This window comes from Megalobrama amblycephala, linkage group LG22 (assembly GCF_018812025.1).
Source record: "Megalobrama amblycephala isolate DHTTF-2021 linkage group LG22, ASM1881202v1, whole genome shotgun sequence".
Taxonomy (NCBI): domain Eukaryota; kingdom Metazoa; phylum Chordata; class Actinopteri; order Cypriniformes; family Xenocyprididae; genus Megalobrama; species Megalobrama amblycephala.
Window position 1 is genome coordinate 31,312,924 of NC_063065.1, and position 26,937 is coordinate 31,339,860.

Genomic DNA, 26,937 nt, shown 5'->3' on the forward strand with positions numbered 1-26,937 from the left:
GTTTATTCAGTAAGGACGCATTTAAATATGGAAGCTTGTTTTCTTTTCTTAGATATAAACTTGCAATTCTGCTTTTCTTCTCACAATTCTGACTTCTGTTCTCAAAATTGTGAGATATAAATACGCAATAAATTATATAAAGTCCAATTTTGAGGGAAAAAAATACTTTTTTCTGAGAATTGTGAGTTTATATCGAAATTCTGACTTTATATCTCGCAATTCTGACTTTATAACTCGTAATTCTGACTTTATATCTCACAATTCTGACTATAACGCAATTCTGACTTTATATCTTGCAATTCTGACTTTATAACTCGCAATTCTGACTATAATGCAATTCTGACTTTATATCACAATTCTGACTTTATATCACGCAATTCTGACTTTATATCACGCAATTCTGACTTTATAACTCGCAATTCTGACTTTAACTCGCAATTCTGACTTTATATCACGCAATTCTGACTTTATAACTCGCAATTCTGACTTTAACTCGCAATTCTGACTTTATAACTCGCAATTCTGACTTTATATCTCACAATTCTGACTATAACACAATTCTGACTATAACGCAATTCTGACTTTACATCTCGCAATTCTGACTTTACATCTCGCAATTCTGACTTTATAACTGCAATTCTGACTATAACGCAATTGTGACTTTATATCACGCAATTCTGACTTTATATCACGCAATTCTGACTTTATAACTCGCAATTCTGACTTTAACTCGCAATTCTGACTTTATAACTCGCAATTCTGACTTTATAACTCGCAATTCTGACTTTATAAATCACAATTCTGACTATAACGCAATTCTGACTTTACATCTCGCAATTCTGACTTTATAACTGCAATTCTGACTATAACGCAATTCTGACTTTATATCTCGCAATTCTGACTTTCTATCTCGCAATTCTGACTTTATAACTCGCAATTCTGACTTTATATCTCGCAATTCTGACTTTATAACTCGCAATTCTGACTATAACGCAATTCTGACTTTATATCACGCAATTCTGACTTTATAACTCGCAATTCTGACTTTACATCTCGCAATTCTGACTTTATAACTGCAATTCTGACTATAACGCAATTGTGACTTTATATCACGCAATTCTGACTTTATATCACGCAATTCTGACTTTATAACTCGCAATTCTGACTTTAACTCGCAATTCTGACTTTATAACTCGCAATTCTGACTTTATATCTCACAATTCTGACTATAACGCAATTCTGACTTTACATCTCGCAATTCTGACTTTATAACTGCAATTCTGACTATAACGCAATTCTGACTATAACGCAATTCTGACTTTATATCTCGCAATTCTGACTTTCTATCTCGCAATTCTGAATTTATAACTCGCAATTCTGACTTTATATCTCGCAATTCTGACTTTATATCTCGCAATTCTGACTTTATAACTCGCAATTCTGACTATAACGCAATTCTGACTTTATATCTTGTAATTCTGACTTTATAACTCGCAATTCTGACTTTATATCTCGCAATTCTGACTTTATATCTCGCAATTCTGACTTTATAACTCGCAATTCTGACTTTAACTCGCAATTCTGACTTTATAACTCGCAATTCTGACTTTAACTCGCAATTCTGACTTTATATCTCGCAACTCTGACTTTATATCTCGCAATTCTGACTTTATATCTCATAATTCTGAATTTATAACTCGCAATTCTGACTATAACGCAATTCTGACTTTATAACTCGCAATTCTGACTTTACATCTCACAATTCTGACTTTACATCTCGCAATTCTGACTTTACATCTCGCAATTCTGACTTTATATCTCATAATTCTGACTTTATAACTCGCAATTCTGACTATAAGGCAATTCTGACTTTGTATCTAGCAATTCTGACTTTATATCTCGCAATTCTGACTTTATAACTCGCAATTCTGACTATAACGCAATTCTGACTTTATATCTCGCAATTCTGACTTTATATCTCGCAACTCTGACTTTACATCTCGCAATTCTGACTTTATATCTCGCAATTCTGACTTTACATCTCGCAATTCTGACTTTATATCTCGCATCTCTGACTATAACACAATTGTGACTTTATATCTCGCAATTCTGACTTTCTATCTCGCAATTCTGACTTTATAACTCGCAATTCTGACTATAACTCGCAATTCTGACTTTATATCTCGTAATTCTGATTTTATAACTCGCAATTCTGACTTTATATCTCGTAATTCTGACTTTATATCTAGCAATTCTGACTTTATAACTTGCAATTCTGACTATAACGCAATTCTGACTTTATATCTCACAACTCTGACTTTACATCTCGCAATTCTGACTTTATATCTCGTAATTCTGACTTTATATCTCGCAATTCTGACTTTACATCTCGCAATTCTGACTTTACATCTCGCAATTCTGACTTTATATCTCGCAATTCTGACTTTACATCTCGCAATTCTGACTTTACATCTCGCAATTCTGACTTTACATCTCGCAATTCTGATTTTACAACTCACAATTCTGACTTTACATCTCGCAATTCTGACTTTATAACTCGCAATTCTGACTTTATAACTCGCAATTCTGACTTTACATCTCGCAATTCTGACTATAACGCAATTCTGACTTTACAACTCGCAATTCTGACTATAACGCAACTCTGACTTTACATCTCGCAATTCTGACTTTATATCTCTCAATTGCAACTTTATATCTCACAATTCTGAGAAAAAAAAAGTCAGAATTGTGAGATAAAGTCACAATTATACCTTTTTTTATTTTTTATTCAGTGGTGGAAACAAGCTTCCATATTAAACTGATCAAAACAGTAAAGACATTTATAATGTTACAAAAGATTGTATTTCAAATAAATGTTGTTCTTTTGAACGTTCTGTTCATTAAAAAATCCTGAAAAATAAAATGTATCACTGTTTCCACATAAATATGAAGCTGTTTTTTCAACATTGATGATAATCATAAATGTTTCTTGAGCATCAAATCATCATATCAGAATGATTTCTGAAGGATCATGTGACACTGAAGACTGGAGTAATGATGCTGAAAATTCAGCTTTGATCACAGGAATAAATTACACTTTACTATATATTCACATAGAAAACAGCTGCTTTACATTGGAATAATATTTCACTGTTTTACTGTATTTTTGATCAAATAAACAGTCTTGGTGAGCAGAAGAGACTTCTTTCAAAATATCAAAAATCCCCAACCGTTTGAACACTGGTGCATGTAGAGGTTTTATGATGTTTGGGGAACGGCAGCATTACCTTGTGTCCTTTAAATCCAGGAAGGCCCATCGCACCTTGAACTCCTGGAAATCCAGGCTCGCCCTGGTCACCCTGTGTGATTCACAATACATCTGAGAATAAACTCTTCACCTCACTTATCCACGAGAGCTCTGAATGCTAACATCACAATTGCGTGACTAACTGCACAAAATTGGAGCTACCAAAAGACTCTCACCTTTTGACCTGCCGTACCAGGATTACCTGCGCTGCCTTTTTCTCCTGCACTACCCTGAACACAGACAACAGCCAAATGAGTCAACATCCACAAACACACACATCTGAGCACTCAAGACCACAAGCCAAATAACATCTCTCCATTATAACTTAGCTTGAAGAAGCCATTTGTTTCCAGGAACAGATAAAAAGACTATTAATCACTGTAAATGCTAAAGGAAATGCTGCAACAAAATGATTCTTCTATAATCCATTTGATAAGGGCACACTTCCAGGGATGGAATAAATGTAATCTCAGCACGGCTATTCCCACCAGATTCAAGTCAAAGTATTTGCATAATTGCTAAAGGTGATGTTTGGAGCAGACCAACCTTGGGGCCGTGGAGTCCGTCTGCTCCAGGGACCCCTGAAGGGCCCGGCGCGCCCTGAAGGATTTAATCAGACAGAATGCAGAGTTAAACACTGTCTGACCGAAGTGGCCAAAGCTGATAACACACATTGTGTCTTGCTCTATAAATAAAGTTTCAGCACAACTTCAGAAGATAAATATTCAACAAAACGAACTCACTCAAATTAAAAAGCGCAATCAGAAACTGCATAAATAAATGACATTGGAAATTATGATGTGGAAAAGAATTACAGATTCTACACTTATAAAAGAAGTTCTCACTTTGGTTTAGGGTCCAATTCTCACTATTAATTTGCTTATTAGCATGTACACTCTAAATAATGCTGGGATAAAAACAACCCAAGTTGGGTTGAAAATGGACAAACCCAGCGATTAGTTCGTTTTAACCCAGCAGTTGGGTTAAATGTTTGCCCGGTGTTTTATTTAACCCAACTATTGTTTAAAAATGACTATATGTCTGGCTTAAAATGAACCCAAAATATGTTGGAAATTTGAAATCAGACACACAATTACTAGAGGCAACAATAATAATGAAAAGGTGAACATTTATTAATAATCAATTTAATAAATGTTTGTTTAATTATTATTCATTAAACTTAATAAATGTTCATTTATTAAACATATTAATACATGTTAATTTCCAAAATATTTTTGGTTCATTTTTAGCAAAAATACAGTAATCTTTAAACAAATAAATAAAACATTTAACCCAACCACTGGGTTAAAACAACCAAATTGCTGAGTTTGTCCATTTTCAACCCAACTTGGGTTGTTTTTAACCCAGCATTTTTTAGTGTACCCAATACTTAAACAACCTTACTAACTATTAATAAGCAGTAATTAGGAGTTTATTAAGGCAAAAGTCATAGTTAATTGTGAGAATTGGACCATAATCTAAAGTGTGACCCAATAAACTTACTTAAATTAAGAAAAAAAATCAAAACTAGTTTCGATACGATAGGAACAAAAAAAGTTAATTTAAATAAATAATGTTTTGCTGAGCCAACTTAATAAATGTAAGTTCCTGTGTCATACTAACCAGACATGGCTTTAATGTACTAATGCTGCATCCCAATCCGCATACTATCCGTCCTCATCCTAGTATGTTAAAATGAGTATTCCAAAGATACATGGATGCTCTACTTTTTCCGGTTAGAATCTGAAGTCGTACGCACTCTAACGGCTAATATTGCCAACAACTCATAGTGCGTTGGATGAGGATCTGATTAGAACTACAAACATGAATAAAAAGTGTTAAAAAACTACAAACATGGGGGTTTTGTGAGACCTGACGTTTAACCCATGGTGCTGCTTTAGTGTCAATCAAAAATGACTATTAATTTCAATGAAATTAATGTAGTATATTTTAGTTCAATAATTTTTTTTATTTATTATTTTGTATTTTTAGTGGATTTTATGGTACTAAATTATATTTATGGAATAGTTATGATCCATTTATTAAGCTACATATTGATCACTTTTTGAGTTTAAACCTGAAAATTAATCATTCTTTTCCAATGTGCTCATTTTTGACCGCGAACAATACAAGTGCGGCTATTTTTTTTCAGGACCATTTAAACTTTTCGAATCATGTCCCTGATTTTTCAAAAAAAAATAAAATTATATATATATTTATGTCACTTCTCTCTCTCTCTTTTTTTTTTTACTTTGAAAAAAAAATGTACATTGTTATTTATATATATATATATATATATATATATATATATATATATATATATATCAAACAATGTACTTTTTTTTTTTTCAAAGTAAAAAAAAAAGAGAGAGAGAGAGAGAAGTGACATAAATTAGACCCTTGGGGTAAGATGGGCCACCAGAATTGGCACTGAAGGACCCGAGTGGCATATTGTTACTACTAATTTTATTTCTAAATTTATCATAATTAATGGGGTTATTATTTAACATTTCCAGAGTTAGATTTTAGACTTTTGCTTCTCATTAAAACCTACAGGCTAAATGAGCAAAATCATTCAATTTGAATTCATAATGTTGCTATTATGACATATCTTCATTTAAAATATGGTCAATTCAATATGTAAATAGTCATATGCCTGTATATAAGTCATGAAATTTGCCTTTATATTCTGCTTTGTCTGCCATTGGTTATTCAGTTATTCAGCTAAATTGTCAAAATACAATTTTAAATAGAATAGTTTTTTAATATTTTACATTAATGACACTTTAAAACACATATAATCTTACATCTTACCCCCTTTGAATAATTTTAAATTTTGTGCCACAAGAACTAACTTGGCAAATGTTTCTATTTATTATATCATCATTTTTGGCTGAACTATCCCTTTAAAGAGGGCAGGTTATTCTATATGTTACATGGTCCATGTTTCAGCACAGTACAAAATAAGTTTCCCCTTTCGACAGATGGAAATGAAAATGAAAGACTAACAGATGTAGGTGTTCAGCTACATCTAATTGTTTTGATTTCATTTTTTAGGTTTAGAATATATCTTAGTATGGTATTTCTAAATTGCTGTCTTATTCAGTAAGAACCCAGGTATTGAGAGATATGTCCTAGTGAAAACTGTAATGACGTCTCAAACACCACTAGGTGGCAGCAGCACTTCCTCTGACGCAGGCCGAGTGTTTGGCTCTGGCCTTTAGAGGTCACCCTAACATTGTTTAGCCGATCGCTTAACACCTGACCTCTGTCCAAATTGCTCTTTCTCCTCTCTGGCTTTGAGCTGCGGATCTGATGAGCAGCTCTACTGCTGTCTGGGACGCGATCCAATCCAATTTCTCTGAAGTGTCCAATTTTAACGGGTCAGCTGACACAATAAGAGGGTAAAGAGGTACGCCTGATGTATTCTAGCGGGACGTTTACTCACCGGAGGTCCTCTCGGTCCAGGTGATCCTTTCTGCCCAGCTGCTCCTCTCACACCCTAAACCCCCGAAGATTCAGTTTGTTACAGTTAAAGACACAGCGATGGTCTGCTTTAAAGGCAGTTAAATTATCTTGTTGCACATGTACTGTATAAACCTATATATATATATTAATGACACTTTGAAACTTGACATATATATATGTTCATACCTGTGCTCCGTTCTCTCCTGCTTCACCGGGAAGTCCACGAATTCCCTGGAGAAGACAAGATATGTCAGCGTCACGCTTCATGTACCGTCTAACGCTCTGACGGACGGGACAAGCGTTGCTAATGACCTTGTGTTTCGCACACAGTCGGGATCGAGCCCGATGTAATTCCATCATTCATCATGTTACTGTTATTACAGCATTACCAGGATGCCACTCAATTAATCCTACGCTCTGGAAAAGCTATTGCTCAAATGGTAGCCTGCCAAGAAAAAGGACACAATTGACTCTCTGACATTCGCACATTTTCAGTGTCTGTTTTTCTAGTCCACCGAAAGACTTTAATTGAGATCCATTACAAAGTCCCTCCGTCCATCTGCTTCCTTTGAGGCTCCAGTAAGCGTCAGAGATGCACCTCGTTTTACAGTACGACCGAGTCATTAAGCACAGAAATGAAAGAAAAACTGCACTGTTAGCACCAGCATGTTCCTCAAAAGTCTGTAAAATATCATGTTCTTTATAACACTCCCGGTCAAAAATGAAATTGCTTATAAATCTCTCATTATGCCACAACTTCACTAAATATTGGATTCAATCTTTTTGTCAGCTTTTTTTCTTTCAATTCAGACAGGTTTTGTATTTCTTTTTGGAACTGATTGATCGTAGGCCTCATTTATCTGAGCTTATCTACCTCATTTTTTGAGTGAAAAACATTACTTGTGCATAATTTTGTCAATTTTACCTAAAATATGAAAAAATTGCACTGTTTATCACACTAGTGTGCTTTAATGTTTAACCAGGAAGTCTGTTTTAAAATGCTTTTATTTTGTATAAAATGGCACAAAGTCACACTTGTGATGTGATTCATGGTCAAAAATGACTGGGCTTATAAATCACTCGTTACACTATTTTTTCACCAAATATTGCATTCAGTCTTGTCGTCAGCTTGTTTTCTTTCAGTTAAGACAGGTTTTGTGTTTATTTTTGACGCTCCTGAACACTCATTTTCAATGGAGGGTCATTTTTGACCAATATAAGCTCAGATCAATAAGGCCTACGTTCAATCAGTTTCAAAAATAAACACAAAACCTGTCCCAATTTAAAGAAAACAAGTTGACAAAAAGATTGAATCCAATATTCGGTGATAAAATAGTGTAACGAGTGATTTATAAGCAGTTTTTCTGCAAGCCGGTCATTTTTGATTATGAAGCACATCACGAGTGTGACTTTGTGCCATTTTGTACAAAATAAAAGCATTTCAAAACAGATTTCCTGGTTAAACATTAAAGCACACTAGTGTGATAAACATTGCAAATTTTTCATATTTTAGGTAAAATTGACAAAATTATGCACAAATAATGTTTTTCACTCAAAAAATGAGGTACATAAGCTCAGATAAATGAGGCCTACGATCAATCAGTTCCAAAAATAAATACAAAACCTGTCCGAATTAATAGAAAACAAGCTGACAAAAAGATTGAATCCAATATTTAGTGATAATGTGGCATAATGAGAGATTTATAAGCAATTTTTTGTAGGCCGGCCATTTTTGACCAGGAACATCACAGTGTTACAATGTGGGGAAAAAAAACAGGTGAAAAAAATGGTCCAATGAGTCCAATGAAATAACATTAATTAGCATTTTATGGAACAGGAAAATCATTTAAAGATTTAAGATCAATTCTGCTGACATGTGTACTCCTGTAAAAGGTCCTCAGAAACCTCAAAATATTTCATTTATAACTTTTAATTGCTTTATTATTTATATACATTTATCTATTTATTAAAAAAAAAAAAATAATACTACTATGGTAATAAGAATCACCAATGAAAACAATGGGAATTGAGAATTAGCTAAAAAGTACCCCAAAGCTCTTTTTATACAACAAAATATCACATATTTTACATTAAAGTATCATAAAACGTAAACATTTAAATAGCATACATCAGCTGATCTCTTTGAAAAAGTCGCTTTTTTTAGTGCATTTGTGTGTTGAAAATGAAAAATACCTTCACAGACGAGTGAACGCTCTGTTAACACTTAAAAACGACCACTATTTACTCCAAAAATGAAATGCGAGAACCAAACGCCTCTTCCTTCCTGCCACAGACTGGATAACATCTTCCCACAACCCTGATGAGAAACTTTCACTAGGAAACACTCGTGCAACAAAGTGGGCTTCAGTTTCAGAGGGTCCCGCATCACAGCATTCCTATGGCTTCAGCACCTGCGCTTGTTGCCCAAACGTTTGCATGCAAAACAATTAATCTTCTGCTGTAGCTTCATAACTCTGAATAACAAGCACGTGACCGGATCCGGCACCTGTAACGGCAATGCTGAGAGACGTGTGGAGGAAACATCAAGGTCCGCGTTTGATTCAGCCGCCCCTAGAGATCATACAACCAAGGGTAAAATACAGTCGCACAGCTTTGAAATGGAGATGCCTGCATATTATCTAGCCTTAATGAGTCATTTCATAGTGAGCGGCCTCCATCGATCGCATTTCACTCAAAGACTCTTCTTCTTTCAGAGAAGCTGAATTACATCAAAAAAACTTCTGAGGTTTAATTTGAGAGGAAACACTGCAGAAGGAAGGAGAGCGAGACTGTAAATGTAATTACATGCAAGATGAAAGGTGTCACACCTGACGAGAAAAAATGAGTTGAGTGTTAATTTTCCAGGTTGAGATGTAATGATTAGCAGCAGGAAATGACTTATTAGCAAATCACAGTTATGCTTTCAAGTGCAAAGCAAAATTGTCCAAATATAACTGACTGATTCAGCCGAAGCAACTCATTACTGGCACAGGATATTTATCATTATTTATAAAACAGAAATTAGTAAAGCAACCACATGTGGGTGACTCTCACAAAATCTGCCAAGCATGTGTTTGGGTCACATTGCACATTAATATCAAAAGAGAAAAAGAATTAATAATATTTTGCATGAATAAAACAAGGCCTATATTTAGGCCTTTAAAGGGTTAGTTCACCCAAAAATTTAATTTCTGTCATTAATTCCTCTCCCTCATGTCGTTCCACACCCGTAAGACCTTCGTTCATCTTCAGAACACAAATTTAAGATATTTTTGATGAAATCCAAGAGGTTTATGACTCGTCCATAGACAGCAATATAATCAACACTTTCAAGGTCCAGAAAGGAACTAAAGACATCGTTAAAACAGTCATGTGACTGCAGTGGATCAACCTTAATGTTATGAAGAGGCGAGAAAATAATGCTGTCTATAGATGAGTCTCGGATTTCATCAAAAATATCTTAATTTGTGTTCTGAAGATGAACGAAGGTTTTAAGGGTGTGGAACGACATGAGGAAGAGTAATTAATGACAGAATTTTTTTTTTTTTTTTGCTTTGTGACAATATTTAAATAAAAAATAAGCACTTGAATTATTTTTTAAATCAATGTTCTGGGGTCAGTAAGATTTTTATTGTTCCTGAAAGAGTCTTTTCTGCTCACTAAGGCTGAGTTTATTTGATCAAAAATAGTGAAATATTATTATAATGTAAATCATCTGTTTTCTATGTGAATATACAGTAAATTGTAATTTATTCCTGTGATCAAAGCTGAATTTTCAGCTTCATTACTCCAGTCTTCAGTGTCACATGATCCTTCAGAAATCATTCTAATATGCTGATCTGCTGCTCAATAAACATTTATGATTATTATCAATGTTATAAACATCTTCATATTTTTGTGGAAAACACATTTTACATTTTACACAAATACATTTTATTTTTTAGGATTCTTTGATGAATAGAAAGTTCAAAAGAACAGCATTTATTTGAAATATAATCTTTTATAACATTATAAATGTATTTACTGTGACTTTTGATCAGATTAATGCATCATTACTGAATAAAAAAATTCATTTGAATAAAAAAAAAATGTAGTGGACTTATTTATTTTACAAATAATACAGTTATGAAAATCACCACTGAGAATGATGACAATGCAGTCTTAATATACAGTACAGTCCAAAAGATTTTTAATGTTTTTAAAAGAAGTTTCGTCTGCTCACCAAGGCTACATTTATTTAATTAAAAATACAGTAAAAAACAGTAATATTGTGAAATATTATTGCAATTTAAAATAGCTGTGTACTATTTAAATATATTTGACAAAGTAATTTATTCCTGTGATGCAAAACTGAATTTTCAGCATCGTTACTCCAGTCTTCAGTGTCACATGATCCTTCAGAAATCATTCTAATATGCTGATCTGCTGCTCAAGAAACATTTATGATTATTTTCAATGTTGAAAACAGTTGTGTACTTTTTTTTCAGGATTCCTTGATGAATAGAAAGTTCAAAAGAACAGTGTTGATCTGAAATCTAATCTTTTGTAACATTATAAATGTCTTTACTGCCACTTTTGATTGATTTAATGCATCCTTGCTGAATAAAAGTATTCATTTCTTTAATTTCTTTTCAAAAAAATAAAAATAAAAATTCTTACTGACCCCAAACTTTTGAACGGTAGTGTATAATGCTACAGAAGCTTTGTATTTCAGATAAATGCTGTTCTTTTGAACTTTCTATTCATCAAGGAATCCTGAAAAAAAAAGTGCACAACTGTTTTCAACATTGAAAATAATCATAAATGTTTCTTGAGCAGCAGATCAGCATATTAGAATGATTTCTGAAGGATCATGTGACACTGAAGACTGGAGTAACGATGCTGAAAATTCAGCTTTGCATCACAGGAATAAATTACTTTGTCAAATATATTTAAATAGTACACAGTTATTTTAAATTGTAATAATATTTCACAATATTACTGTTTTTTACTGTATTTTTAATTAAATAAATGTAGCCTTGGTGAGCAGACGAAACTTCTTTATAAAACATTAAAAATCTTAGTGTTTCCAAACTTTTGGACTGTACTGTATATATATAGAAAATATATTGTGAGATTCACCCTTATTATTGAATAATCCCATATGAAGGAACACAATGCCTCATGATATGAAGTGTGTCCGTGCTCCTCGTGAGGTTTGAGGCTGTGTTGAGAGGGACTCTTTATTAAGTGTGTGGGCGACATTAACAAGCAAACCAGGCTTGTATATTTTGGTGCTCTGCTGCCAGTTTCTACTCTCCACTGAGGCTGGATGCTCATTGCACATGCAATTACTTACTCTCCACTGCATGTATGGATTGAACTCAGATGTAGATCAAATATAAAATCCATTTTTCTCTCATTTAAGCATGCAAACAAAGCTAATGCAAATTGACTACAGATGTAAAGCTGCCCACATCTGAGGCTGTAATGTGGAATTGAATTGTAACCTGTTCTACAGTGTGAGAGTTCTGTGGAGGATGCTGAACTGCCACAGACTCAAATAAAATAAATATTTTTCTGTCAAATGAGCAGGATGTTTTGACATGGAAACTGTTGTAGAGTCATGCTGGCTCTCTCTCCATCGCAGCCGTATATCTGTAAACACTGCGGCTGATGCAGGGCTTTACTCTCATTCTAGATTCTACAGTCTTTTCTTTACTCAGGGGCTCTAGAGTTTTTACAATCAAATTTAAGGCTTTATAAATAAAATATAATATTATATGGGTGGGTAGAGTAATATAACACTAGTTCACATGATACAGGTTTTGACCAAAACAAATTTATAAAATGGTAAAGAAATGGGATAAGTCAAAATTATAAATTCTTATAGACCTATTTTGTGTTTGCAAAGAGCGATGATGCAAAAGTTTCTATCTCTCAATTCTTAGATGGAAAAGCAGAATTGTGAGATATACTCATTATTCTGTCTTTTTTCCTCAGAATTGCAAATATATATCCCGCAATTCTGACTTTTTTCCTCTCAGAATTGTGATATAAACTCACAAATTGTGAGTTATAAAGTCTGAACTGGGAGATATAAACATGCAAACGCAAATGCAAATGCAAAAAAAAAGTCAGAATTGTGAGATAAAAACATTATAAGATATGTTTAACCCTCTGGTGACCAAAAAAATTTTTTTTTTTTTTTTTTTTTCTTTAATGACATTTTTATTCATCGGAATAGTACAAAAATTGGTAAAAGTTTTGTCACTTGCTATGTGAAGGTCCTGAAAAAAAATAGTCACACTTGTACTCCTCGTGGTAAAAAATGAGCTCATTAGAAATGAACATCTAGTGGAAACATTTGGTACTGCGGCCAAACAAACTCTTACTGAAAAATAATTTTTTGTGATGTCAACCTAAAATTTGGAACACAACTTATTTAGAATTATGGCTTCGATTTTCTTGCAGTTTTAGAGTAAAACGCATTCTTTAAAATATATATTTCATAAAAAATTAAAAAAAGTATTTTATGTGCATTTTTCATAACAAAAAACATAAAATTCTGTAAATTTAAGTTAACTTTTTAATACATTTTTCTCTTCAGAAATAATTTGCCAAGTGTCGTCTTTAAAAAGAGACCAAAATTAAAGCATTCAAAATGTATGACAGTTTAAGTTGGAAATTTCATTTTCAGGTCTATGCTTTAAAAAGTCATTAAATGGATTATAACTACAGCGTAAATATAAGTTAGTACCATAAAATCCCCTAAAAATACAAACTGTTTTAAACATTATCAGACTAAAATATTGTAATTCATTTCATTGAAAAATCTGTCATTTTTGACCAACACGTGAACAGCACCAGAAGTTTAAAAATTATCTATGTAAAATGATATAGGTTTAAATATTATTTAATTCTGTAACTGTAAATGTATGTCTCTTATGAACTGCATATGTGAATATTATAGTGTTTACATCAAATTCATGCTTTAATATAATTAGACTAATCATTGCAGGCTTCATCAGGCCAGTCTGTGACTTGCAACATAAACGTCTCTGTTTAGCTTCAAATGGCATCTTCAACAACGCTATTCTATAAAAATAAAGATTCTGATACCAAAAGCACAACAAAACATTTTTCTCTAATTCTGTGGTTTTTCCTCCAATTGTTACCACTATGTTTCTGTCACCACTATGTTTATCTTATTCTTAAAACATGTTATTATCTTATTATGTTTAGTTTTTAAGAATGCACATTAGCTTCTTATTTCGAACCACCGGCTGAATGAAAATGCAGTTTCACTCTCTGACAGTAGGTGGCGCTTATGGAATATCAAAAACACAGCTGCGCTTTTTAGAAATGCAATAAGTTTGCGATATGACATTAACACCATTAAAAACACCACAAATTAAACATGGTCATCATTCATCAGTATATCTGTGGTATTCTTTGATTGCGAAGCACTCTGAAACCACGAGCCTGTAGAAGGTGCGACAGCGACACATTTTTACTGTAAAAACATGAAGCATTCTCATTAATTTCCTTAAATCATCGCCTTTTGAAGTTTAATAACCACCTTAAGCCATATCACGATTCCCGTCCCCAAATTTAACACCTCTTGAAATTATAATTGAAGTGAAAGTGACTCTCTAACCATTAGGCCACAGCTGCCCCAAAACTTCCACGTTAAGATTATTCTTATATAATTTAAGATTTTGTATGACCTTAAATTTGGTACAGCTGAATTTAGGACTTTTAAGGACCCTATTACAGTACTTTATGGAAGCAATGCAAAGGGATTGTCAGGTTTTTGACACTGATAATTATAAAGGACTCAGTCAACATGTTTGTTTGGATTAAAAATCTGGTATTGAACTGCATTTTAATACATGTGACATATATTTAACAAATGCAGCTTCTGTTAGACAGGATAAAAGAGGAGGAAGAGCAGAAGCGACTCACTGGAACACCTTGTGGTCCATCTGCGCCCGGCAGCCCGACGTCTCCTTTCTCTCCCTGAGGAACAGACACAACAGATGTGTTGATCAACAATTCACTCTTCAGATCTGAAACTGTTTAACTGTGGCACTCACAATCACTTTTAAGATGAGTAACAAGTTTAAAAACACTCTCAGAAAAAAGTTAATGCTCCATAAAGGGTTTGTAGTTGAACGAGAAACATATTCGGAAGTGAACAGAGAATATGACTTTATATTAAAGTGGCTTTGTGTTTGTTTTCTTGCAGAGTGCCAGATCTCACTGGACACATAAAACAGAGCCTTTCACTGCAAAACAAGCTGGCAGTGCTGTACTTGACAACCGCTTGTCTGTCTTTTCTATGTTCTTAGGGTTTAGTATATGATACACTACTAAGATGCATAAATACATAACACATCAGTATGTCGTCTTGTTTTCCAGTAAATATATCAAAATATATTAAAATGGACTTTTCACAAGATGTAATATCAGTCTCTGGTGTCTCCAGAATGTGTCTGTGAAGTTTCAGCTCAAAATCCCCCACAGATCATTTATTATAGCTTGTCAAATTTGCCCCTATTTGGGTGTGAGCAAAAACACGCCGTTTTTGTGTGTGTCCCTTTAAATGCAAATGAGCTCCACTTTTCAGAAGAGGGCGGAGCTTTAACAGCTCAACAACAACAAAGCTGGAGAATCTCACGCAGCCAAAATGAGGATTGTCAGTAACGGTGTTCAGCCTTACATTGTTCAAACCGGAGTCGACACTGATGGAGAGACTCAGGAAGAAGTTACAACTTTTAGAATGAAACTGGGGGCGGGGTTTATGTAAATTTTAGAGTTTGTGATGTCACTAACCCAGGAAGAAGCTTGTTGTAGTCCCTACCAGCCGTTTGTTGCAGTCCTTAAAAAGTGATTTCTGTAAAAGAAAATATCTCTCTTTGCATTGAACTTTGAGCGTCGTAACTTTGCAGATGTTGTTTATGATCAAACAGCAACATTACACACTAACTAAAGTTAAAAAGTGAAATCATAAACAACCAGCTCTTTAAATATATAAAAACAAGACGTAATTGAGTAATTGAGAAGCAAAACTGTACAAGACAAGACATATTTTCTTATGAAGTTTAGTTTTGGACCCCGTTTATACATTTATTTTATATATATTCTGAAGCATTATCCTCACTAAATTATGTTAGACATGCATACAAAAATAAAATAAAATAAAAAAAATCAGAAAAATAAACATAATTCAGGATATATTTTCATATATGCAACACTGCACAAAATAATTGCACAAAATAATTAGTATTTTTGCTGTGTTTTTTCTAGTAAAAAATGTATTCAAAAATATTCTTAAAATAAATTAAATTTAAACGCAAAATTGTGATTAAAAATGGTTTTTCTTATTTTTCTAGCTTTTATATATATATATATATATATATATATATATATATATATATATATATTATATATATAATTTATTTATTTATTTATTTATTTTTTTTTTTTTTTTTTTGAAGCATAGTCCTTAATAAATGTTTTAGATTTATGCTGCTAATAAGTGTACAAAAAATAAACATCCTTAAAGGGATAAGTTTAAAAAGTGTAAAATGCCTTATCTAATGTCTTATGTGATGTACAGTAAATGTCTCTTGTCTTAAAAATGTTTGGCTTCACTTTTATTTATTTATTTATATCAACTGCATTTAAATGCCGGGAGTGAATCGTTCCGTGTGTGTGTACGGAACACGACTCACTCCCAAAACTGCATGCGATAACTGACACCATGGCAACATCCTGGCGTCTTGCGTGTTTGGTGTCCAATATTCTGACCAAAGAAATATTACAGCGTCAAAAGACTCATTCTGTTCAGCAATTTTAACTAAATCACAGTCGACAGAGGCGTCATGTTTTGCTTGTGCATCTTCACAAAGAGTGGCTCTCATGTAAATGCAATTGTCACTATACCTGCATTTTTCAGGAGTTCATTCAGAGGTGGAATGCAGTTGTCACTCCTGTAAATGACTGAACTGTGTGTGAACAGAACAGGATTAAGCACTAAATGGTGAACTGACAATCGAATTTAGCTGTAGTGTGTATGTGGATATTGTGAAGAACATTTTAAAGGTGCCCTAGAATCAAAAATTAAATTTACCTTGGCATAGTTGAATAACAAGAGTTCAGTACATGGAAATGACATACAGTGAGTCTCAAACTCCATTGTTTCCTCTTTCTTATATAAATCTCATTTGTTTAAAAGACCTCTGAAGAACAGGCGAATCTCAACATAACACCGACTGTGACATAACAGTCGGGATCATTAATATGTACGACCCAATATTTGCATATGCCAGCTCATGTTCAAGGCATTAGACAAGGGCAGCCAGTATTAACGTCTGGATCTGTGCACAGCTGAATCATCAGACTAGGTAAGCAAGCAAGAACAATAGTGAAAAATGGCAGATGGAGCGATAATAACTTACATGATCCATGATATCATGATATTTTTAGTGATATTTGTGAATTGTCTTTCTAAATGTTTCGTTAGCATGTTGCTAATGTACTGTTAAATGTGGTTAAAGTTACCATCGTTTCTTACTGTATTCACGGAGACAAGACTGTCGTTATTTTCATTATTAAACACTTGCAGTCTGTATAATTCATAAACACAACTTCTTTCTTTATAAATCTCTCCAACAGTGTGTAATGTTAGCTTTAGCCACGGAGCACTATCAAACTCATTCAGAATCAAATGTAAACATCCAAATAAATACTATACTTACATGATCCGACGCATGCATGCAATATGCATGACGAACATTGTAAAGATCCATTTGAGGGTTATATTAGCTGTGTGAACTTTGTTTATGCACTGTATTATAGTCGAGAGCTCGGGGGCGGGGAGCACGAGATTTAAAGGGGACGCAGCCTGAATCTGTGCATAGTTAATGATGCCCCAAAATAGGCAGTTAAAAAATCAATTTAAAAAAAAATCTATGTGGTATTTTGAGCTGAAACTTCACAGACACATTCAGGGGACACCTTAGACTTATATTACATCTTTTAAAAACTGGTTCTAGGGCACCTTTAATAATTTTCACTGTAAAGAACCTTCTGTGCGGTTCTTCATGGAACCATCGACGAACCTTTATTTTTAACAGTGCATTTCTACTGTAAACAACACAAAATATTGCTCTCTTATTTAACTGCATTTGTGAAGAGCAGATTTTGATCTGCATTAGTGCAGGTGTAGAGGAGGCAGGCATCCTGTTCAACAGACATTCCCCTTAAGTAAAGATCAAATATTTGCCCTCCATGAAAGCTTCAAGTACACTCACTAACACTCCGGCTTTTTGAAGCGGTTTGAAAGGCCGGGAGAAAGAGAAACTAAGAGCTTGGCCTTCCAGGACATATAAAAACATCTAAGCAAGCAAACCGTTCATTAGAAGAGCAGCGAGACTGAAAGAGAAAACACAAAGGTGGACTGCGGTGGCCTGGAGCTGGACCCAATAACTACTTCAACTCTGGCCTGACATCTGTAGGTGTGTTTGGCAACATAAAACATGTTCTATGGTGAACAAACATTCAAAGCATGCAGTTTGTGGAAAAGATGTCTCAGACACAAAACTACACAGTCCATCCCACTAATGTATGTCCAGCTTTAACACATGCAGGATGGCTAGACATCAAAACATCATCCATGTATGTACTATAAATGCTTTCTTTTAAATCAACTCTGCTCAGAGTACATATGGTCCCTCTCTAAATAGTGTTAAAGTAACACTGAAGCAGAGTTAAAGTTAATGAGATAATTAAGCAATTAATAAGGCTGTGACTGAAGTCAGTTGTAGTTCTTGTGTTTCTCTTTTCTTCAGTGATTCTGCTTGTTAACAGCAGGCGTTCATCACTAATGCACAATCATCATTTAATTAATTGCTTAATTATCTCATTAACTTTAACTCTGCTTTAGTGTTACTTTAACACTATTTAGAGAGGGACTATATGTACTCTGAGCAGAGTTGATTTAACTCTGGGGATTTTGCTGTGTATAAGCCTTGAGTTATCATTCATTTTCAACACACATTGGAAAAACATGCCTGTGCAAAATTATATTACGTCACTTCTTGCACGTTTCAAAGTAAAATGTGCAGTGATTGGTGCTAAAAGTGTGCTCAGCTTTATCTCAGACAGGCGAATGCAAATCTGGCAATGTTTTTTACGTACACTGTTGTTGGTATCGCGGCAGTTCAGAGATGAAATGTCCGGTGAGTGCCGCAAAATGATTTGCATTTGAAATGAATGCAGCACCTACACTAAACCAGACCGAAAGCAAAAGCAAATGTGAGATAAAACACTTGATGAAGCAACCAAGACAGTTTAGCTGCTTCTACAAGCTCTTTTATCGTGACTTGTGTTTCACGGGACTCGTACCCGAGCGTTTCGCATCGTAAGTGTATCAGATGAGCTATTGAGCAAGTTTACAATATCAGAAAAGCCAAACGTATCAATTTACAAATCATGCACTATGGTAAAAGTGTTTTAAGGTCAGAATGTGGTATTGTGGAAGAAACTAAGTGAAAATAAGTCTTTATAAATCGACAATCTGCCATTTGTGTAAACAGGAATAAAACTTGTTTGTGTTTTACTGCCTCTAGTGTTTATTTCAGCTGGAAACTGCAGTGAATTTTATGTATAGGTCAGTTTTTGGAATTTTGCACAAAATGAAGCTGGAGGAATGTTTATCCGATGTTGTGTGTGATCAAATAACATACAGAAAGTTTACAATTTAGGGTGAGAAGTTTGTTCATGTCTGTAACCCTAAAATATGGACTAAAGTTTGTTTTCTTTAACAAAAACCACTAATTGAACATATGCACAGTTACTTCCTGCTTTTCTTTAAGCCAGGGGTCGGCAACCCAATATGTTCAAAGAGCCATATTGGACCAAAAAAACAAAAAACAAATCTGTCTGGAGCCGCAAAAAATTAAAAGCCTTATATAAGCCTTATTTGAAGGCAACACAGGCTGTAAGTGTATATTAGCTATATAGCCTACTATCAAAATGACTAAGTAGGCTACAAATACATAATGAGGTATTCCCGAGATATATATTTAAAAACTTCTGAAAGCTACAGAAAAAAGAAGCAAATGGATCGGTGCCATTCACAGAAACAGCTGGACTCCAGCAGAGAAACATGGATTTGCAGTTATCATTTTGTGTCAAATTGTTGGATTTTGAGGTAAAATCATTCCATATATATTGTATTGTTATATATTATGTTGACAAATCATCTATTAAATATTTTCCATCTTATATTCTGCATAATTGTGCGTTTTAAAATAAACACTGACAAAAACTATACTATAAAACTATGTTTTAGGGATGGACATTATGACGATATATATAACATTGATATAACGTTAAGTAATTACGCGGATTTAAACCTAAGTAACCTATATTGTAGTTATATAAAATATTCACAGGCAGATTTGCTTTATGTATTTCCTCGGCGTCAAATCAGGCACATATAAATGTCAGGAAACACAACTCCTGGCTGCATGTCAATATCCTTGGATTAGGTTTATTTGACAAGTTGTAAGAAACACTTTCGAGTCCAACCTTTAGTGTAATTCGTTTGTTTTTACTCGCGTTTTCACAGTTTCCCCTATTAAATCCAGTCACGCAGCAGGTTCTTTTGCCAATCAGTCCAGCTGAGGGAGCGCGCTTTCGGCGGGAAAGTGACGTCGATGGCTATGACGCAAATCTTCGTTGACAGAAATGTTGAAATTTAATATTTATTATACACATTTTTACAGCATTGAAAAACGTTAAGAATGTTTGTGTCATGTTTGTCCTCCTACAGAAACCATATGAAAACAAAAAATATATATTTTTTCCATTTTAATACATTTTTGAAAAAGCTCCAGGGAGCCACTAGGGGGGCGCTAATGAGCCGCATGCGGCTCTAGAGCCGCGGGTTGCCGACCTCCGCTTTAAGCCAACTTGGGCATTTCCGGTGAACTGTTAGCTGATCATTCTGTACTCGCTTATTTTAGGGTTCAATTTTCACTTTTAACTAGTTGCTTATTAGCTTGCATATTACTAGTAAATTGGATATTTATTGGTACATGTAAAGCACATATTAATGCCTTATTCTGCATGACCATATTCTACATCCCTTAATCCTACCTAAAACCTGAACTTAATCACTACAAAAACTACCTTACTAACTATTAATAAGCAGTAAATTAAGAGTTAATTGAGGCAAAAGTTGTAGTTAATAGTGAATATTGTTCCCTATACTAAAGTGTTACCAAACCATCAATGTTTCACTTTTTAATGTTGTATTTAATGCAGTTATCACACTTGCCTAATTTGCCAATAAACAGTTTTATTGATTGCAATAAAGACGAAGCTAATAGGAACATTTGAATAAGAAACGCAGTGTCTGTAATTAGACACACACATGCAATGTTTTCCAGCACTTCAAATGTTATTTTTAATGTGATGACCAAAAACATTATTTACATTAATTATAACCATCAGATGGCAGCAGAGGAGCATTTATTGGCTCATATTAGCCATTTCCTGTAATAGTTTTTCACTCAGTTTCGCTTTTGAATAAATATTAAACATTATAAAATCACTAGGTTTAAAAGACATTTTGTCAAGGTGAAGTATGAAGTACTCACAACATCTCATGAAAAACAATAACTTTTCTTGTGAAAAGTCTCTCTCTTTATAATCACAGCAGCTGTCAGTCAGTGCAGCGCAAGATCAATGATTTCAGCACACTTGTGAAAACTCACATTTTATTCAATGAATCTAACTAAAGTGCACAATAAATCTTTCATTTACAGTGTGTTGATGCTTTTTTTCACATGAAAGTGTTAAAACTGATGGTCGAATTGAGCATTGAGAGACACATCTTTTTTCATGTCGTCTTACGTTTGAATAACTAAATTAACACTAGGCCTGACTATTTAAGTGACTATATTCTGATTATAAACTAAGTATTACACTATTGATGCTGTTAAAGGGACATCAGGACATTGAAGATACAGACACACCAACAAGTGACATTTCACCTGGATTATATTATTATATTATTGTGGAAGTCCGTGCATATGGACAATTATGTGCAAAATACTAAGTAGATAACTGTTCTTAAAATCTACAGAAAGCCTATCAAAATAGAGTGTGTGAACTAAAATAAGAGGTTTTTACATGGATGTGATATTGCTTAGCAACACAGTTTCCCATAGCAAGTCATCCCACTCCACCCACAGCAATCACATCAGTATCACATTATAACCAGATGTTAGACAAAAACAAAGAACAAGCTACACATTTCTGGCTTTAAACCCTCTGGCATTCCTGGTTCTTTTCAATCAACAGAATCACAGGTCTAAATGATGTATCTGATAATACTGTAAATACTGACAGTATATGCGCTGTCCATGAGCACAGATATATGCCTAAAACAAATCTGCCAGCTCCATAATTTGAAGTTCATCGATCCAAAGGGTCTTTCTCTACGTTCCCTGTTTGATCATTTGTTCATTCTGACCTTCGGTCAACACTGCAGTCAGTGGTTTGTACATCAGGGTCATGTCCTGTCTTTTAGCTTGCAAAGATACACTTTAAGCAACAATACAGTAATTTTTAAACAATAGTTGGGTTAAATAAAACCTATACGTTAAATCAACCCAATTGCTGGGTTTGTCCATTTTCAGCCCAACTTGGGTTGTTTAAACCCAGCATTTTTTAGTGTATAATATTCTTTCTCAGCCCTGAAATTCAAACCATTTTCAAATGCCACCCCCAGTATGCCGTATATTAATATCATAAAAGTGTGACTAGTATCATAAATCAATGACTAGTCTTTAGTCGGCGGCAGCTGCGCCTGCAACCCAGTCAGATCCTTTATGAATCCGGTTCAAAAACCCAGACTGGAATAATTCATTTACAAATCCATTTCCAGGTCAACCCACAGCGAATAGCTGGTCTGTTCCTCACACATATCTATAACATTTGACTTTCAAACACTTATAATATTTGGGCCACTTTTATGACACGCTCATAGTGAACAATTCCTTTAATTTCTGTACTAATTCTGTTGGATCTAAACCAACGGTTCTTAATTCATTTTAGTGTTTTTGTTAATCGATTAAAATAATTTAACTTCACTAACTTAACCTAACTTTTTTTTTCTTTTGAAAAAAAAAAAAAAAAAAAAAGCATTGCTTCTGTTTGTTTTCCAGTTTCTCTTTTTAAAAAAAAAAGGATTAAAAACAAGCAGTTCTGCCATAATTATAGCAGAAAACTGGCAGAAGTACCTTACCTTCGGGGCTTTGAAAATTGTGCTGGACTTTGAGTCAAAAAAGTTGAGAATCACGTGACGTCGCGACTGCAGAATTACAGACTTTCGTGTCTCAGAGGTGTCGGTTTTGATATAATTGTCCACATTTTCACAGCGTTTCTGGACTAAATTGATTCAGACATATAATTTCAGGTGTATGATGTGCCAGAAACATAAAAGAAGTTGGCTACTTCAGAGCCTAGTTTCTCAAAGCATCACTTATATTCCTGTAAATCTATGGTGTGGATGTGTGGTAAAATTGGTGGCAAAAACATTGTTGTCTCCTCAAAGTTGTAAAATGAGTTCAGTACAAAATATGGACAAACTATCCAGCTTGGGAGGTCAGTGGAGTTAAAACATGCTGGTTTAGATCTGTATATTATTGATAAATCATCATACATCTATATTTATTCACACTTCTTTATTTACAGCGTGTTTAAAAAGAGCAGGTCTGTGATTCTGACAGCAACATGAAGTAGACTAAACATTTCTGTGCATTTATAAAGCACTATTGTGGTGAAGAAAAGACCTAAATGGGCGTATTTTATAGCACTGAGTAAAGTGTATACACAGCTAAAACAATATATATATCCATCCAGACTAGTGTGTTTCAGCAAAAGTGTCAAGTGAAGACAAGATTTTAATACAAGATGTTTTATTATGAGCATCTGTCTGGAACCAGCAAACACACACAAGTGGAGTGAAAATCTCTCTTGGCCAATCAAATTTGAGGACCAGAACTAACAGTCATAAGAGTTGCAAATACAAGAACATGAAATTTTCTGCACGATACATACGGTATTATCTTCAAACACTTACATGTAGACAAGCACATACTCACAATACAGTACTAGGCCTATACACTGTGCTCTTACTGTAAAACAATCCCACCCAGCTGTACACACATATGGTTTATGCATTTTCTGGTCTGGTTTAAGCACTCTAGCAGTCTTGAATCTGAACATAAGAGCATTTTAGCAATAAATGCTAGAGCTATATTTGCAGTTGACAGATCTCTCTGTCTGTCTGTCTGTCTTTCTAACCATCTATTCAACAAACTAAATTCATTTTTTAGATGTTTTTGCTGTGACAAAAGTCCTTCAGAATAATAGCTGGCCGCGTGTGAGGGCTGTGGAAGCTCACAACACATAAACGCATGTGTTTGTTTACATGCGTGCGTACGTGCCGTATGCGATTTGATTCTGAAACGGGCTCGAGACGCTCCAAAACTGTAAAACCTCAGCAGTAAAACCCAAAGGCCACATGAAAGTAACCAGAGAGGACTGGTTATCTAGCGACTCTCGACCAGAGGACCCTCGCAGGGACTGAAGCTTTATATGGAGCTGGGGAGGCTTTTGTGGTCTTTTAACAGTCCTGAAATCCGAAATGGGGAGGATTTCGACCAAGTTTGGGGTTATCTTGGGACATTTTTCTCCTACTAAAGTTAGGAGCTTGTTTAAAGAGTTACACCGCAGGATAATTTTTAAAAATCAAAAAAGTGAGAAGCCCTCTGTTTGCTAGCCTGGAGCGTTAAACTTCATAGCAGCATCCAGTAAACTGAACCATTTGATGCTGACTGTACAGAAAAGACATTTGCACGTAAACTAATGTTCCCTTTCAAGGGATCTCATGCTGTCTTGATTGACGCTATGCAAACGGTCTGCGTGAAGCAAGAGTGAAATCAGTCCAATGGTGTGACAAGATGTCAGAGGCGGGTGACATCACGACCAGGAAACTATAAAGCATGCCCAAACAGTGTCTTTGTGTATGTAATAATATTATATATATATATATATATATATATATAATTTATACACATTTTTAATGTTTTATGAAGAAGTTTCGTCTGCTCACCAAGGCTGCATTTATTTAATTAAAAATTCAGATCCTTCAGAAATCATTCTAATATGCTGATCTGCTGCTCAAGAAACATTTAATGTGTACAATTGTACAAAATATTTGTGTACAATATTTTTTTTCAGGATTATTTGATGAATAGAAAGTTCAAACGAACAGCGTTTATTTGAAATATAATCTGTTGTTACATTTTAAATGTCTTTACTGCCACTTTTGATTGATTTAATGCATCCTTGCTGGAAAAAAAAAAAATTAATTTCTTTAAATTCTTCTCAAAAAAATAAAAATAAAAATTGTTACTGACCCCAAACTTTTGAACGGTAGTGTATAATGCTACAGAAGCTTTGTATTTCAGATAAATGCTGTTCTTTTGAACTTTCTATTCATCAAGGAATCCTGAAAAAAAAGTACACAACTGTTTTCAACATTGAAAATAATCATAAATGTTTATTGAGCATCAAATCATCATATCAGAATGATTTCTGAAGGATCATGTGACACTGAAGACTGGAGTAATGATGCTGAAAATTCAGCTTTGATCACAGGAATAAATTATATTTTATATTATATTCCAATAGAAAACAGTTATTTTAAATTGTAATAATATTTCACAATATTACTGTTTTTACTGTATTTTTAATTAAATAAATGCAATCTTGGTGAGCAGACGAAACTTATTTTAAAAAAATATTAAAAATCTTACCGATCCCAAACTTTTGAACGGTAGTGTGTGTGTGTGTGTATATTATATATATATATATATAAGTATAAGTATAAGTATATAAGTATAACTTCTATGCTTATTATTTATAACCTGCACCTAAATAGAACTTACAAACAAAATGTCATTGGTCATTATACATTTAAATATAATTCTAAATTAATTAGGCCTATAAATATAATAAAAATACATAAATACTTCATAATTTAATTCATAAATAATTATAATCATTATTATATGTTGTAATTAAAAAATATATCTTGATCTGAGAATGCAGTTTTTTGGACAAAATCTACTGTTATTATACAGCTGACTCTTGCTTAAATCTACAATAGTGTGGTTTTATTATGTTCACTTGTTCATCCAACAGTTATTCCAGAAATAGTATGATGTTAGAATGATAAAATTAACAAAAATGATCCTATTATCACAGTTACAGTATGGAGTGCAAAAAGGCATTGAATGCAAATGTTGAAAAAGAAAAAATAAAGCGATTTCCAAATCATTTCCATAATGTTGTTTGCAAAAGACAAATGCTTTGTGCTTAAGATTTAAAGCTTCAGCTGTCACTATCTGTTGACTATTTATACTGTTAGAACATGCATAAGATTCTGCACACAGAAAATAAACAAGTGGATTGAATCGTTCCCAATGAAAACCATGCAACTTGGCATTGTCTAACCAGCCCATTCCCGGCATGTGCAAGCAGAACTAACATTTAGATTCATCTGCCAGCCCAGTGGGAAAATGTGTTGACAGATTCAAAGAGTTTTTAGCAATGATTTCCTTAGTGTGCATTGGAAACCGGCATGGGCTGACAGCAGGGTGGACATTAGTCTCATTCACAGCAGTGGACTGAACAAACACAAGCATTATGTCATTACTACTAAACCTGAACTTCAATTGAAGCCTCACCGCGTGTTACATAAAACAGACAGCATTCAGCTGTAAGTGCGGCAGGCCGAGGGTGTAGCCGTGAAAGAAGATTACGTTTGACAGTACAACATGCACACATTTAGATCTCAACAGTTTGACATCTGAATACATGTTCAGATTAAACAATATGTCCATGATTTGATCGCTCAAAACCCATCCTTTTCGAATATTCTCTGGAAAAACAATGCTATTGTTACTGTCCGTATCATGTGTATCAAAGCGCTGAGGAAGATAATCATATAAACAAAATTAGAAACCTTTAAAATAGCATAATAGGGGCACTTCAATCATCTCTTTCACTCAAATGAAAGGCTGTTTCATTAC

At 34.0% G+C, this 26,937-nt stretch overlaps 1 protein-coding gene across 1 annotated transcript in view; it reads right to left on the minus strand.

The window, feature by feature from the left end:
* Positions 1-26,937, minus strand: part of si:dkey-225n22.4 (collagen alpha-1(XXI) chain) — a 68,500-nt gene that overhangs the window by 10,851 nt on the left and 30,712 nt on the right. Inside the window, exons 17-22 of the mRNA XM_048175023.1 lie at positions 14,723-14,776; positions 6,962-7,006; positions 6,756-6,809; positions 3,854-3,907; positions 3,484-3,537; positions 3,288-3,359 (exon numbers count right to left, since the gene is read on the minus strand). Of these exons, the coding sequence (XP_048030980.1) occupies positions 3,288-3,359; positions 3,484-3,537; positions 3,854-3,907; positions 6,756-6,809; positions 6,962-7,006; positions 14,723-14,776 (333 nt within the window). The remainder of the gene's footprint in view (positions 1-3,287; positions 3,360-3,483; positions 3,538-3,853; positions 3,908-6,755; positions 6,810-6,961; positions 7,007-14,722; positions 14,777-26,937) is intronic.